The sequence below is a fragment of the Clarias gariepinus genome, chromosome 10 (assembly GCF_024256425.1).
Source record: "Clarias gariepinus isolate MV-2021 ecotype Netherlands chromosome 10, CGAR_prim_01v2, whole genome shotgun sequence".
In the NCBI taxonomy this organism is placed as follows: Eukaryota; Metazoa; Chordata; class Actinopteri; order Siluriformes; family Clariidae; genus Clarias; species Clarias gariepinus.
Genome location: NC_071109.1, coordinates 5,225,825 through 5,242,366, shown reverse-complemented (window position 1 = coordinate 5,242,366; position 16,542 = coordinate 5,225,825). Strand labels below are relative to the sequence as shown.

At 36.1% G+C, this 16,542-nt stretch overlaps 1 protein-coding gene across 1 annotated transcript in view; it reads right to left on the bottom strand.

Annotated features, from left to right (window-relative positions):
* Positions 1–3,153: 3,153 nt before the first annotated feature.
* col23a1a (collagen type XXIII alpha 1 chain a) overlaps positions 3,154–16,542 on the bottom strand; it is a 138,823-nt gene continuing 125,434 nt past the window's right edge. The window contains exons 12-31 of the mRNA XM_053505111.1: positions 15,598–15,624; positions 15,452–15,478; positions 15,186–15,230; positions 14,284–14,346; positions 13,997–14,041; positions 13,706–13,783; positions 12,130–12,192; positions 11,964–12,008; positions 11,572–11,652; positions 11,434–11,487; positions 11,262–11,327; positions 9,949–9,975; positions 9,635–9,694; positions 9,472–9,543; positions 8,577–8,603; positions 8,441–8,494; positions 6,842–6,928; positions 6,571–6,639; positions 5,656–5,694; positions 3,154–4,069 (exon numbers count right to left, since the gene is read on the bottom strand). Of these exons, the coding sequence (XP_053361086.1) occupies positions 4,019–4,069; positions 5,656–5,694; positions 6,571–6,639; positions 6,842–6,928; positions 8,441–8,494; positions 8,577–8,603; positions 9,472–9,543; positions 9,635–9,694; positions 9,949–9,975; positions 11,262–11,327; positions 11,434–11,487; positions 11,572–11,652; positions 11,964–12,008; positions 12,130–12,192; positions 13,706–13,783; positions 13,997–14,041; positions 14,284–14,346; positions 15,186–15,230; positions 15,452–15,478; positions 15,598–15,624 (1,080 nt within the window). The 3' untranslated portion in view covers positions 3,154–4,018. The remainder of the gene's footprint in view (positions 4,070–5,655; positions 5,695–6,570; positions 6,640–6,841; positions 6,929–8,440; positions 8,495–8,576; positions 8,604–9,471; positions 9,544–9,634; positions 9,695–9,948; positions 9,976–11,261; positions 11,328–11,433; positions 11,488–11,571; positions 11,653–11,963; positions 12,009–12,129; positions 12,193–13,705; positions 13,784–13,996; positions 14,042–14,283; positions 14,347–15,185; positions 15,231–15,451; positions 15,479–15,597; positions 15,625–16,542) is intronic.

Genomic DNA, 16,542 nt, shown 5'->3' with positions numbered 1-16,542 from the left:
TGATCCTGTGGACACGCCCATCTTTGGCAGATGTTGAAATATGCAATGGTCACGTGGCAAGCTGTCAGAATGAACAAGATGTCAGAACCCCAAACAGGTAAGGATTTTTCTTGGCAGATTCTGTAAAAAGCTTTCGCTTTTTTTTTTTTTGTTGTGCGAGTTGGCTCTATTTTGCTGTTTAGGTTGTTTTAAGGAAAATTATAACGAGGTCTCAGCCAGGCCCGGACTGGCCATCGGGAGCACCAGGAGGAATCCCCGCTGGCCTGACAACTGATTCAGCCATGCTGACAGCCAGCCGTGTTTTTGGTAATAATTTTATATATATTAATGCCCACCCAATGTATTAAAGTATTATGTATTAAATTTTTTTTAATCAAATGAAAACTAAAAGACTTCCAAATCACATGAGGAAATATTTTATTCACAATAAAACAAATGTTTAAACCGAGAAATGTTTTACAATTTTACTGACCAAATGAGCTAATTTTAAATTTGCTTCCTGCTACAGGGCTCAAAAAATTTGGGACGGGGGCATGTTTACCATGGGGTAGCATCTTCTCTTCTTTTCAAAACAGTCTGACCATGTCTGGGCATTGAGGTTATGAGGTTATGAGGTTCTGGTCTGATAGATGTTTCCAGCTGCTGAAGAGTTTGTGGTTGTCTTTGGCGTATTTTTTGTTGACACAATCATGCCGATGAGTGACGCAGTGTCGTCTGAGGGCACGAAGACCACGGGCGTCCAACAAAAGTCTTCGGCCTTGTCCCTTATGCACAGAGGTTTCTCTGGATCTTTTGATGATGCAATGCACTATGATGAGATAAAAATAATAATGCCTGTGGTTTCCAAATTTATTTGGGAGCATAGGATGGCCCGGGTTGGCGTGGGATTTCCCAGCCTGAAATTCCGTCCCAGTCCGGCCCTGGTCTCGGGTTATGTGATCTCAGCGCCCCGGAAGAAAGTACAGGCTGCACAAAACAGTTTTCAAATATTTTTAATTTTTATAGATAGATGTACAAGGCCAAGGCAATAACGGCACTCATCATTTTTATGATTATTCTTCTTTATTTATTGTGTAAAGTTGTATGTGTTGTATATTCTGTATCAGGCTTTAATAAAAAACACAAACATTTTAGTTTAAAATTAATAAATCAATTAATCAATCAATCAATTAATTAATTACTTAACTGAAATTGGTTTAAATCTTTCACTGACCACAAGAGTCTGGAAGGTTTTGCTTAGCACACTAGACTCGGGTTACATGAAAATAGTTTATTTAGAAATATATGAACATTTTCCTGGTGTTTCATGATCACATCTCTCTCTCTCTCTCTCTCTCTCTCTCTCTATTTGTCCCCCCCATTGATAGTGAAATAATTTCTGCTGAACGTGCACACAAAAACAGACTGACTATATGGGGGAAAAAACAATTTGACCTCCAATATTTCCAAATGCTGAAATAATTCCTGTATGAAAGCTAAAACAATCAAACAAAAAGTCTAACAAATCTGTGAATAATTTCCTTTTAACAACTTTACATTTATTTTATAATTCACAAATCATAAGGAGTCAAACTCAGCACGTCACTGGTGGCATGCAACTTCTGAAAAACCTTCCCCCCTTAGTACATGGAAAAAAAAGACAAACGAGAAAAAACAAAAACCAGTTCAGCAGCAACACAGTTTCAGAGTAATACAGTTATACAATACATTGAGTTTGTAAAACCGCGGAAGAAGAAGAAGAAAAAAAAAAAAAAACTCAGGAATTCACAGATTTAACAGACTGCTTTATAATGGCTTGTGATTTATTTCACAAATAAGTAAGTGTACTTGTATACATTCCTTTACCGCAGCAATTATGAATGTGTGTGTGTGTGTGTGTGTGTGTGTGAAATAATGGGATTTTCTTCCTTTAATAGGAAATGTGTAAAACATTTACATCAAATACTTGTGTGTGGGTGTGTGTAACATATTAATGTGAATACGTTCTAAGAAATGAAGCTCAGAAAAGCAAAAAATGCTTCGGTTTAAAGCCAAGGAAAGAAAGAAAGGTTCCTGAACTCCTATATATTATAATCAACTTCTTGGATTATATTCTTCTTATTTTGTGTAGCAAATAAAGATAAATGTACAAGTTTCTGTTAATTAATGATCTTAGAGTAATGCTAAAAGTCTAAAGAAATTTTCGTTAATGAAAACCAAACGGTTCTCACTTTAGTCGTCTTGGGAGAAAGTTAGCATATAAAAAAAAGAAGGAAAAATAGAAACACAGATAGTAGTGATGCATCGATACTGATACTTTATCGCGTCTGAAATTATACTCATTCGCACATACTCGGAAAAATACAAACAAACCCATACCACTGTACGTGATTGTGTGTGAAGTAAGCCAGGTATACTGCTTCCTTCAAGAGCTGTTGAAAATATCCTAATAACCCCTAATGTAGCAGATTTTTTATATAAAACTTTTTAAAAAGAAACCAAAACCACTTAAACACACCATGTTAACTATATCTCGTACGTTAACTATAGTTAGTCTCTTAATATGATACATTTTTTGCCCATTGCTAATTTAGATTTTATTTGATTTAATAAAAAATGCTTGATTTTGATGCCTGATTCGTCTTAAAAACTACTACAAGTTTCTACGAACTATTGTAATGCCGTGGTGTTGGTTGTTCAATTCAATTCAAATGTCTCATACAAAGCGATAATCTTTTTTTCTTTGCCAATCTTCTGCTCCACACTCCAGTCCAGTAGGTGGCGGTATTACTCCAATTGCTTATAAACTCAAAAAGAAGAAGCGATACTCTCACAAAATGTAAAAGCAAGTGGTTTCAGCAAAAATGTGGCATATTTTCAAAGAAAGAAAATAAATTTTAGCTTATTCAATGTTTATATAATTTTAAAAAGTTTAAATAGATTCTAAATCGAAACTGATCTATCAATTTAACCTACCAACAAAAGTTTGATTAAATCGCATAAACGATTACATCGCGCAGCTACATAGCTGTATAGGACTCAGCAAAAATATCAAGAAACAACCGTTTTTTGTTTTACAATTACAAGGTTTTAAACATAAAATCTAGTAAACAAAACTAGCTAGGTCTAGCTAGCAATGTCTATAAATGAAAATAACAGCTCTTACCCATGATGTTGTTCTTGTCGATCAGTCACTATGCTTTATTGACAATGTAAGGTAATATAATTGCAACTGTTTAGAGACGCTTTTCCGAAGTATTCAAAGTATTTAGTAGCTAGTTGCTTATTAGTAGCCTGTATGCTGTATGTTAACGTTTCATGGCACGTATTTAAACCAGAGCTAAATAAAATCACGTAACATTCTTGTTTGCGTAAATGAAAGTAGGTTACTTATTTCATTTCTTGTGATGAGTAACCAAACAATATTATTATATTGATGCATCTCTAGCAATTATTCGATAATACACCATATACTCATATATAATATAAATTAATAATAGATAAAAAAGACTGAACGTGATGTTAAATGAAATCAAAAGTCACAATTAATAGTAATATAAGAATCCCAACAATATGATCAATTAGTATGACAGAATGTTAGAAAAATATAATACAATCTAGTAATAGTGTACATATAATAATAATAATAATAATAATAATAATAATAATCTAGTTACACACTAATCCAAAAACTGAGCGATGAAACACCAGTTCATTTCTGCAAATTAAAAAGCGTATGCTAATAACCATAGCAAATCAACAAATGGTACTCAAAGTTAGCTATGAGTTAGCTCTTCGATATCATTTCAGACACTCTCGACCCCAAGCTGCTGGCATTTATGAACATTAAAATCATCCTTTCCATCCATCAGCCATCAGCCAGTGACGTGCTAGTGTCAAAACATCCTCGCTGGACGCCAGTGACCATGACAAGAGCCATAACGTTCCCATGCGCCCTACAAAGCTAGGGCACTTCTCCAGGCTACAGTTCATCACGAAGACGCTCCTGTGTGATTAATTCGCTCCCTTGACTCCGTGTTCAAGGCTGCGACAGACGCTTTCGCTTGATCCTCTGCATCATCCCTTCGTCCTTAAAAAAAAAAAAAAAAAAAAGAACAGAACGCTCCCGATGATGATCAGTCCCAGATGGTGTTGGATGATGCGCATGCTCATGCGGCGGAGGCAAGAAGACGATCCCGCGTGCGCTCTTCCGATTTGTCCAATGCGTATTTAAAAACCTGCTATACAAACTCCTAGTTCGGTCCAGAACGTTTACTTTGAAAAAAATATACATATAAATGTATAAAAAAATACTGTAGGTAATTCTGATGAATAATCATCAAAGTCTTTTGTTAAAAAATAGGAGGTTGTATTTATAAGGTAGGACTATGTACAGAAACTCTGGATAATGCTTTGTGTTAGTTATCACTGCAAAAGAAAAACGCAGATGTTAGATTAGATTAGAGAGTGCCATTAAACAGACTTTATACAGCAAGAACAATTAATGAATTAAAATGAAATCCATGCGGTCAGGCACACACAGAAAGCACTTTAACATTATTACAGAAGCATACGCAGCCAAAACTGCATATTGATGCAAAGTTTTTATTATTTTTTACTGTTATACATATACTACAGAAAATGTGAAGCCACTTCTAAAGTTTATGCAACATGGAAGTGACCAATCTGGCTTCCCTAAATATTTCAAGTTGCTAACTTCAGCTGTTTGTGCCCCAAAAACGGCCATTTTTCAGACTTATACTGTCTCACTTCTAACAATAATCGTTTAAATTGCACATTATTCATATTTCTTTTAGTAGTGATAGTAAAATTGGTGTAAGCTTCTAAACACACATGACCTGTTAAACTGTTGTTCGGTAAAAGCAAAAAATCTGTAGTGTTTGTAACCATGTTAAATTCATGTTGCAATATCTTAACAATTTCGCATTTAAGAATAATACACTTTCTCAGGTTTATGTCTTTTCATGTGGAATCTAAATTGTCCAAGTTTCATCTGAATGACAATTAAGATCATTGAATGATTTGAATTCAAAAAAGTTACGGACACTACATAAAAGCTGCAAATGTTTTTCTTTTCATCTGATGAAAATATAAATGTGTAGCATATTTACAAAAAAATGAATCATGAATCGGGAGATAGGAAGCATAAAGTATTATGAATAATGGTGTTATATGATCCTGTCTAAAAATTCACTTTTTCACTTAGGTGAGACACTTTTCAGCACCAACACCATGTTTCCAATCTGCACAATTCTGAAACTCGTGACCAGAAAAGTAAAAAAAATGGACCTGTGACCTGTGAATCGATCAGGCATAAAAAAAAAAAAAACATCTAATTTAAGGCATGAACCAGTTAGGAACAGGTGCAGACAATGACAGATGACCAGGCTGGTGATTAGTATACTGGTGATGCTGAATGCTGAGTGATTGGAACAGAATTGTATCTTTAGGCACTCTGTAGCCTGTCGCTGTTCAACATCTGTTCCCATTTCTTTAACATAATCAACATCAATTAATTAAAAATAATCTGAAGAAATGAAAGAGGGGGGCTCAAAACTTTTGCACAGTACTATATATTTAAACCTCTGACTAGCAGCACACACACACACACACACACACACACACACATCACTGGTATTCCGAATGTGTCCTGACCTTGTGCCAGCAGCCTGGTATTGGAAGTCCGTCTGGACCCTGATGATGACAAACACACAAAGGGTTAAATAAATATTACAATAAATAGCTCACAGAAAATCCATGCAGTTTAATAAAACACACGCAAGAAAACAGAACAACCTAGCAACTAATAAACTAGCGGCTCAGTGTGTAGCTAACACACTACTGTATATTATACAAATGATGGGTTTAGAAGTGGAAAAGCAAATGGTAAAGAGGAAGAAGGACATGAGAGGAAATGTACAGTCGTCGAGAGGAAATAGGAAGGAGTGAAATTTAATTATTAATTTATTATTATTATAAGGGATTTTTATTTATTCATAAAAAAAATCTTTGCTTCCAGATTTGATGCGTTTCAGTTTCTGGAAATCTGGAAAATGTTTTTGGATGGCTGTAACGGATTATTTTCATTTACATTATTTCCTATGGGAAAAGGTGTTTTGCAATACGTAATTTCGCCTTAAGTACTCGCCACTGAAACAAATCAAATTCATAAGCAGAGGTACTGCTGGAAACACATAAAAATAATTAAAGATTTGATGTTCCTTTAACGCTTTACTCAGAAAGCTATATAGTTACACCACACCTAACTTTAGAGGTTAAATATATGAAGTAAGCATAGAAATTATGTACCTTTACTGTATGTACTAATTGTACTACACCAGTGAAAAGCAAAAATACTTGCAGTACTTGTATTAGTGGTGTTGATGCTCCTGTTATAAATGATTTAATCCTTCTGAAGCTACACTACATTCACAACATGTTAGTATGACCACTGTGTTTCTCCTCTAGCCAGTTTAATAATTTTTTTTTTATTTTCCCGGGTGGTTCATTGTTAAACGCTTATATCTGCATGCTGAGAGAACACCACACTCCAGGCAGCGGGTACAGTACCAGCCGGCACGGAGCCCCGGCGTCAGCCTGCCCGCTCTCCCCTGCCTGGCCTTTACATCCGGGAGAACCCTGTCAGCAAGAACACACACGCACACACTGAAGACTGATGTCACCCAATCTTTGCTAGCCACACACACACACAGACACACACTCACACACAAGATAAAGAACAGAAATCAAAGTATAAAGAGGCAGGGAACAGCAGAGGGAAATTAGTGTGTGAAGAAGATAAAGTTCTAGAGTGTTAATATGATTAGGGTTTATCACGCACCACAGGGCAGGGCTGGTCTAAGCCGGGCGGACCCTGCTCTCCCTTCTGTCCCTTCAGTCCTCTCTTGCCTACATTCCCACGGTCGCCCTGAACAGAAACCAGGTAAAAGCGTCACATGATCGTATCGACATCCGCACTACACAAGCAAAATAAACCCTCCAAAAATCTACAGATATTACTTTGACAAAAATATATCTTTGTGTGCAAAAGTTATCTTCTTTGTGTGCAAAAGTTATCTTCTTTGTGTGCAAAAGTTAGTACCCCCACATCAAATATCTTTGTGTGCAAAAGTTAGTACCCCCAAATCAAATTCACATTTCAATTTCTGAATATTTACAAATAAAAATGATTCTCCCTGTTCTCCTGCTGTTTTTATATTTTTTTATGATAGACATAAGTAAACTATAGGCTTTTTTATTATTATTATTTCTCACCCTGATATTTTATTTCTCATATTTATATTACTTACTTTTTGTGAAATGTTCATCATTTTTATTAGCATTTTGAATTATATTTCTTCACATTTTGTTACAAGGTCTGTTGACTGATCTGTTGCTGCCGAATCTCTTCATTTCTAAATATTTTTTGTTTCTCCTGTGGTAGGATACCCCTAAATGATATTTTTAATTCATTGACCTTGCTAAATGTTTTTTACCTAACTTGGTTGTAAAAAAAAAAAAAAAAAAAAAAACTTTCTTAAATTTGTAATATGGGACAAAAAAAAAGTTGTGCAAACTTTATAACACTATAGATGTTGTATGAGCATATAATATATAGTACATACTACATAATATATACTACAATAAAATATATCTAAATAATATTTAAATGTTTATAAAATGAGTATATATATATATATATATATATATATATATATATATAACTAAGCTACAAAAAAGCTTGAACAAAACAAGACATTTAATGTATAATATTTTAAATGTTTTTTTTGTCAATGCTTATAATAAGGCCAAATGGTGCAAGAAAAAAAATAATAAAATTTAAATATTGAAAAACACTATAGTTTTCTTTTCTTTACCATCTAGTGTATGGAAAAATTATATAATATATTTATAGTAAATATAAATGCATACAAAATAAAGACATGATTAAAATAAATACAAAAAAGCTTGAATGAAACAAGACATTTTATGTATTATTTTAAAAAGAAAATTCATTAGCACTGATAAAAATTAATATTAAATATTGAATAAGTATAAAAATTGGTTTCAGGAAAAAATATATACACTAACCAATTTTTTTGGTTTTATTTTGTTAATAGTTTCTGAGCCGTTTTTACACTATTTTTTTAAACGTATATTTTTTCAATTGTTAACGAACTACTTTATTAAAGTGTATGTTTTAATTGTACTATTTCATAAGATTTTTACCTTTTAAATTTCATTTTGACCGTACAGTTGTTTTTTTTTACCCTATTGTTAAAAAAGAAAAAAGAAAAACATTTTGTTCTAATTTGCTATGGGGATACAAACTTTTGCACTTGACCGTAAACCTTGTTTTGTATTTATATGTAAAATCTATTCTAATTCCCTCAGAGCTTTACAAGTAAACCTTGTGTGTATTAGTCGTGTGACACCGTACCTTTTCTCCTTTAGCCCCCGTCTCTCCTTTGTCTCCTTTAAGACCAGGGAAGCCCTGTACACAATACACACGAGTGTGAAACTTTCACAGCCTCAGAACATCAAAGTCAGGTCTAATACTGTTATCAGACACTTACGTCTAATCCCACCTCTCCTTGTTTTCCCTGAAAAGACACAGAAGGAGACAATTTATTCTCGAGAACAGCAGCTCTAGCACTCGTTACAGCTCTAATCATCGTTTCTATAGTAACAGCTTCAAGTCAACTGTAACAGCTTCCTCACCAATATACATTTCTACAAGTATGAGGATCTCTTGCAATAAACTACAAGATATGAGAGGTTCAAGTCAAACCAGGACTAGACAGGTCATGAGCAGAAGAAGAGATCCAAGCGATTGCTTTAAGCCGTGTTGATAAGTGATACGTGTTTCCTATTACTGCATGGTAGTGCTCGTGTGTGAAACGAGGTGCAGAGTAAACAAACGTTTAGCAAGTGATAATCGACTGAGGACTTGTCACCAACTTGCAGAAGAGACGCATCTGTCTGTGTAAACTGTACACACGATCATTCACCAACACCACTTGCACATTACAGGAACCCGGCTGGGAGTCAATGCCACAACCCTGACCTCGCTCCAAGCCGCTTCCACATGTTTGGGTAATTAAAGGAGTTCCTGGGAGGCCAGCGCTTCAGACGTGAAGCAGGAAGAACACTTTCTACCTTGATGCCAGTATCCAAACACTAGTGAAACACTGGGATAAGTGCATTAGTGTATTATAGGGATTATCGTTATTAGTTTTTACTCTAATAACTGTGTTCTCTTATTCAAAAGTCCCGGTTTGACTTGAACACCTACCATAAGAGGAATAAAACTCTTTTTGTTACATGATTAACAATAAGTCAATGACTATTATTCCTTCATTTAATCATATTTAACAATGAAGCAGGTCACCTTTGATCAGTCGCTTTAAAGTTATACTCTAAGCCATATTCTGTTCATATGCTGTAATTCAGTGCAATTCCAGCTCTTACTTTTTCACCCTTGGATCCCGGAAGGCCGACCAACCCTGCAGGACCCATGAGGCCATGTGGGCCCTGAGGACCCTGAAAAACATCAGGTTTTACAATTTATCCTTTACATTTGAAATGATTTGTTATGCGTTTCAGTAGATTTGGGAAAAGGTTGTGTTCTCACCTGGATTCCCGGAACTCCTCTGTCTCCCTTCTCTCCTTTAACACACTCTCCTGCATCACCCTGTAAGAGCAGGTTAAAGTATGACACTATGAAGTAAATCACCTTTAAATATTGTAATATTAAAATTATAGTATAAGGCGTGATAGGGTGATATCTTCATCACTCAGTCTACGCCCTCAGGCCAGTGGCTTCATCACAGCCGTGCTGATATTCAGTACAACAGCAGTTATTCTGGTGTGATATTGCCTATTGAATCAAAATATGCTTCATCAGTTTAGTTACTAGAGAGAAATATATCCTAATGTTAAACTTACCTTTGGACCAGGAATACCAGGATGACCCTAAAAAAAAATAAATAAATAAAAGTGTTATTTAATGTCAGGGGAAAGTTTTATTTGTGAAAACCCAAACATACATTTGGAAAAATATATGATAAAAAAAATTAATAATAATAATAAATATATAAGTAAAAATATCTTGAATATAAGCACACATATATAATTATTCTGTCAATATTTTTCTCTCTATATAATATTTAAGTGAATTAAGCCTAACCCTTAGCTGAAATTTTCTCATTCTATTGGCACTTTTGCTACTTTTACACATTTATACTCATATCTAGTAATAAAAGTGAATTAATCTTAATTTTTCAACAGAATTAGACCATTTTAAACTTACATCAAAAAGTATTTCTGGAAGAATGCTTAAATCTTATATTTGTAATACAATAATGTCATACTGAAATATATTACATAACATTTTCCTTACTTAAGACATCATCACTTGCTATCAAGATATGATTTTGTGCATTTAAAATGTACGACTTAAAAATGACTGTTATAGGAATATATAGAAATTGGCTTTATAAAGTAACTACTTAAGATGCCGGGGGAAAATTAATACAGTAATATATAAAAATTATCCTTTTGTGTTGCAATTCATGTATCATGACATTCACTCACTCACTCACTCACTCGACATCTGTACTGCTTTATCCTGTATACAGGGTCGTGGGGGCTGGAGCTAATCACAGGAGACTTAGAGCATGAGGCAGAGTACACCCTGGACCCTGGGGTGCCAATCCATTACAGGGCAATATATAAATATATAAACAGACTCAAATGCTCATTTACACACTACAGGTAATTTGTCTTTGGACTGTTGGAGGAAACCGGAGTACCCGGAGAAAACCCACCAAGCACGGGGGGAACATGCAAACTCCATGCCACAGACCCGAGGTGAGAATTGAACACGGACCGTGTGACAGTGCTAACCACTAAGCCACCTTGTATCATGACACTGACTCCCCCCAAAAATATTTTTAACAATAAGTTGTCATTTATGTTTGTTTTTACATTTGAGGTGGTAACATCTTGCAGTTCCTCTATGATCCTATAGGTGTCCAAAAACAACTAGAATTTTAACAAAATGCCAAGAATAATAATATTAATATTGAATTGGGACATTTTTTACATCGTGATATTGTGATACAGAATTGCAATACAAATCTAATCGACACCTGGGTATCGTGACAGTATCGTATCGTGTGATCCCTGGTGACTTACATCCCTAGTCACTACCATCTTAAAGACAGCCAATGAGCAATCAGCTCGCAGCTTGAACTCACCATAAATCCCGGGGGTCCTCTTGGGCCTGGAGGGCCCGGTGGCCCTGGCTGAGAAATCATCTGAACCTTGAGATGAAAAAAACAAACAAACAAACAAACATAAAAATAAAATATTTGAACACACATACAATGTTGAAGAGCATTTAAGGCTATCTAATGGAAATGTCCTTACCAGGTTGTCTTCTAGTCTGCTGTCTCCTTTCTCTCCTTTCTGTCCATCCATTCCCTGACACACACACACAAACATTGTAATAATGATGCAAAATGAACACACCGACTCTTAGTAATGATATTAGATTAGATTACATACAGCAGGTCCAGAGAGTCCCATCTCTCCTTTCTCTCCTCTTTCTCCAGGGCTTCCTGGTTCTCCAGCATCTCCTTTATCTCCCTAACACACACACACACACAAAGGGGCAACTATTATTAATACTAGTTACCCATTAGTTATTACTCTCTCTTTTTGTGATTATTTTTTTTATTTAACATTAATTTCAATTTAAAAAAAGATAATGTTGTCTTCAAAACATTTAAATGTACATGTGATGTAATCAATAATACCAGACTGTACACAGTGATCAACAACACTGCATTATATTACAGTACAACTGATCTACGCTTTCTGTTTCATCTGTACGGATGTTTATGTATGGGCAAAGTAACAATAAATGGATAAAAAATATTTTTTCCCAAAGTGATCACCTTCTCTCCATCAACTCCAGCTATTCCAGGTAAGCCCAGTTCTCCCTGCATTCACACACAAACACACACGATACATGATACAGCCACACTGCTAACACACCTTTTATTACCACATCACTACATCGCTGAAACGTCATACAGAATGTACTTCCTCTTCTAAGCTTACCTTAGTTCCGTCCTTTCCTGGAACTCCTGGGGGTCCTGGAGGACCTGGAGGACCGGGAGGTCCCTGTGGCAATAAGATGACAGGGTTATGGGATGTTTTTGTCATCTGTAAACATCGTGCTACAATACAGTCTAGAATCAAAGGTGCGATATGGAAACTAAGAACTCTAGATTATCTAATGGACCTAATGGATCAAAAAGTGTCCAGGTTGACATTTGGGAAACCCTTTAAGGTTCTATGCAGACCCCTAAAACAACATATTTTCTTAATAGAAGCACTTAAGATAAGGCTAGGAACCATTGATTATCCAATGAATTATTCAAGAATCCATGATCCACGGCTGAAACACTGGCTCCCAGAAACTCCTTTACTGGCAAAAACATGTGGAAATGACTTGGAGTGAGGTCAGGACAGTACAGGGAACGTGGCGATAACTTCTAGCCGAGTTTCTGTGCAAATGCATGAGGGCATGCATTGTCGTGCAAAACAAAGCTCCTTCGATTATAAAACCAGGCCATTTTTTTTATTTAAAGGAAAGGGGAGGTAAAGGAGTTCCTGGGAGGCCAGCGTTTCAGACATGGAGCAGACAGTCTGTTTTTACTCTCATAACTGTAATCGGTTATTCTGCACAACTGAAAGTCCCAGTTTGACTTAAACACCCCTTCTGTAATTATAAAAAAAAAATAAGCAAAAAGAAGTATAAAAAACTTCAAGATTTCCCATTTCAGAAAAAATAACCACCATTAAGGTGGAGTGAGAAAAAAAACTATTTTTTAGGTATTGATATGGAATTACTGTAGCTGCATGCGTATCACACACTGACACACAACTCAACACGTGTTCAGGTTCACACTGTTAGATAGAGACACGTCAAACATAACATCAAGCCCATGCTTTCATCAGGTTTACCGAAACACTGATGGTGTGGATCGCCTGCCGGGGAAAAGCAACACACTTCAGATCAAGCTTTGAAAATTTTTCCTAAACACTACTAAAAATTAAATCACTTGTGATAAATGATTTTTTATTATATATAATATGTTTTTATAAACAGCACATACAGGATATAAAACTCCTTCTGTATGTTTACACCCATGTTAATGTTACATTCGTAAAGTAATTTAGCTTTTGTCAACAGAATGATTAAGAGTTCTCAGGTCAAAAATTCTAATACTAATACTTTTACTTGATTGTTGAAGGTGTTGATTAATGTTTTTTATATAACAGCAGCTAAAACAGTAGTTCTGTCTGTAGTGTAAATTACAATATTATGTTAATCCCCTTGTTCTAATACGTTTCTACTGTACAACTAATATAATTTCTATGGTAATTATACCATAGGCTCGTTAAGCAGACACTCCACCTGCTGTAGTGCTGACTGATGCAGGATAATAAATCAATACAGAAGAAAACAGTATCAGAGAGTCTCCAGTATCAGAGATTTGTAACAGTTCAGTAAGGAAACCTTCTATTGTCCCATGTCTGTTATGACTTATTTATTTCATGTTACAAAACCGTATGTATAATTTTTATACTCTGGGAAAATATCTCACTTTAAAACGTCATCATGCCTTACCTGAAAAGCATCTAGTAGTTTGTCGTTGAAGGCGATGACGTCACTTGAGCCCGTTGCACCTTTCTCACCCTGTGGACCCTGATCACCAAACAGCAACATTTCACATTAGTCATATCAATATGTAACTATTATATATAACAAATAATTCTACAAAAACTACACTGAGATTCTCCTACAAACTGCACATCACTTTAGACTTGTTTACAAGTAAAGCTCATGGTGAGCAGTTTGAAATAGTTGGAAGTTTCCTTTGATTTCTTTAGGTGACATGATTATTTCTTCTTTACTCACTGTTTCTCCCTGAGGTCCAGTTTCTCCGACTTCTCCTTTGTCTCCCTAAAACATACAACACATGCAGCATAATGAAATACAATTAAAATATACAGTATATAGCTGCAAGCAACTATGAACGGGCCCAAGCACCTGTGCCATCGCCACCCGGGCACCACACTGGCGATGGCTTCATAGTCATGGCATCATCGTTCACATGTCATAGTGCTTAGGGCCTAATGATAGATAATCTCTTAATTTAATTATTTTTAAGCTAAGCGAGCAGATATTGTGTCCTGCACGCTTACTTTAAGACCAGGGAGGCCGTCCATGCCCCGTTCACCTTTGGCTCCTGGTTCACCGGATTCTCCCTGCAAAAAGAAAAACCAACCCATGTCACCAAATACACAAAATTCAAGCTGCCAAACTGTACAGTAAGTATCATTAAAACTAGGGTTAATTCAAAGTTTATCTTTTGTATCTTTCAGGTTTACAACTAATAAAAGGAACACCATTAAACCTTAAGGACCACTGGTGCATATTTAAAGAAAGATACACTTTGATACCTTTATTTATAAGAGGCTTGGATTTAGGATTTGTTCACTGTAAGGCAAAATCATGCAAAACTTCAACCTTCCAAAAATGGAGAAATATTAGTTTGGACAAATTTTCCTTATTTTGAAGAATATAGTTATATAATAAACCCCTTCCTCTGGAAAACCAATGTAACATATCATACTCATCCAAGGCCTACATTTACATATTCGAATAAAATTGACTGTTACAGTTGTATTATGACATAATAATAACCATTTCTTTTTGTGTTATTGCATCATTAAATTTCAAGTTACATCTTTAAAATATAGATTTCCTTAAAAAGAAAGAAAATACAGTTTTTACACCTCATAGAATTCGACTGGCTGTCAGCAATTACCTCATTTCCTACTACACCGATTGGCCATAACATCAACACTACCAACAAGGTAACTGAGCTGATCACTAATTTTAAACTGGTAAACTGGTGACAGGATCGTGGGCACCCAAGGCCCATCCACTCCCACTCCACAGCACACCTCCAAGAAACCCAAAAACTAGGTGGTTTTAATGTTAATGGTTTTAATGTCATATGCAGCACTAAAGCCAGAAGGATAGAAGACAACTAAAAAAAAATATTTGTTAGTGTTAGTGAGATTGGTGTGTAAGCTCTAACCTTTGACCCTGGGGGTCCCTGCGGGCCTGGTTGACCATCTTCACCCTGAGTGTTAGTCAGAGAAGCATGAACACTAAGGCACATTGATAGTGCGGTACGGTACTAAGAAGAACTTTACACAAAAAACTTTTAAACTTTAACACAACACATGCAACACCGGGCCTCAACAGGATGTTCGAATTTACTAAACAGAGTAATTTTCTTTAACGTTTTTTAACCCTACTGTAAATGGATGTTCTCTGAGTAAAGAGTTTTAGGGATCTTACCGGATCACCTGGTAAACCTCTCAGTCCCTGTGAGAGGAGAAAGAAAGAGAGAGAGAGATGAAGACAAAGAGGCAGAGGAGATGCTGTGATTATTAGCTAAGAGGAAGTACAAGTATAGTGGGATAATAAAAGGTCACAACACCAACCTGATATCCATCAATTCCAGGGAAACCCTAGAGAGAGAGAGAGAGAGAGAGCTGTATGAATGATGTTATGCGTAAATAAAGAGAATCGAACTGCTACTAAATTTGACACAATGTGCTTTAAACATACATTGCACAGGTTTAAAAAGGTTATTATTATTATTATTAGTTCTGTAACACAGCAACAGATGGCAGCACAAGGCTGCATGGCACAGTCACAGAAAATGCCGACATTCATAAGTCAGTGTGCCAAAAGACATCGTCCTGTGTACATCAGAAGCTGTTCAACTGGTGCTATTGTGACCATGTCTGCCGTTTCATCATGAATAGCAAGTTAGAATAAAGAGTGAACATGAATTTCTGCATGAAACTGGGCAAATCTGCCACAGAGACGTTTGACATAATTCTGCAAGTTTATGGCAAAGCTGCAACAAATCGTTTAAGGTATTTTGAGCGGCACACATACTCCAAGAGGGGAAGAACATCACTGAAAGATAACGAGAGATCAGGAAGACCTTCAACGAGTTCAACCCCCGAAAATGTTAAAACCGTTTGGCAACTTGTGCACGATGATCGTGGAAGAACAATCCACATCGCTGTCGGTGTCGGTGAGTCATACGGAACAGTCCAGGCAATCCTTACGCGCTGTGTTGTTGTCCCCAGGCTGCTGACCCAGAAGCAGAAGGGACATCGCGTGGAAGTCTGCCAAGGACTCACATCAGCGTGCCATGGATGACCCGTCCTTAATGTTGAGGATCATTACCGATGATGAAACCTGGGTTTACGGGTACAACTCTGAGATGAAACAACAGTCTTGACAGTGGAAGAGCCCGTCATTTCCACGACGCAAAAAGCCGAGGCGGGTCCATGGCACGACAAAGTGCATGCTCGTCGTCTTTTTCGACATTTGCAAGATTGCGCACGGAGAATTCGTCCCCAGGGGCCAGG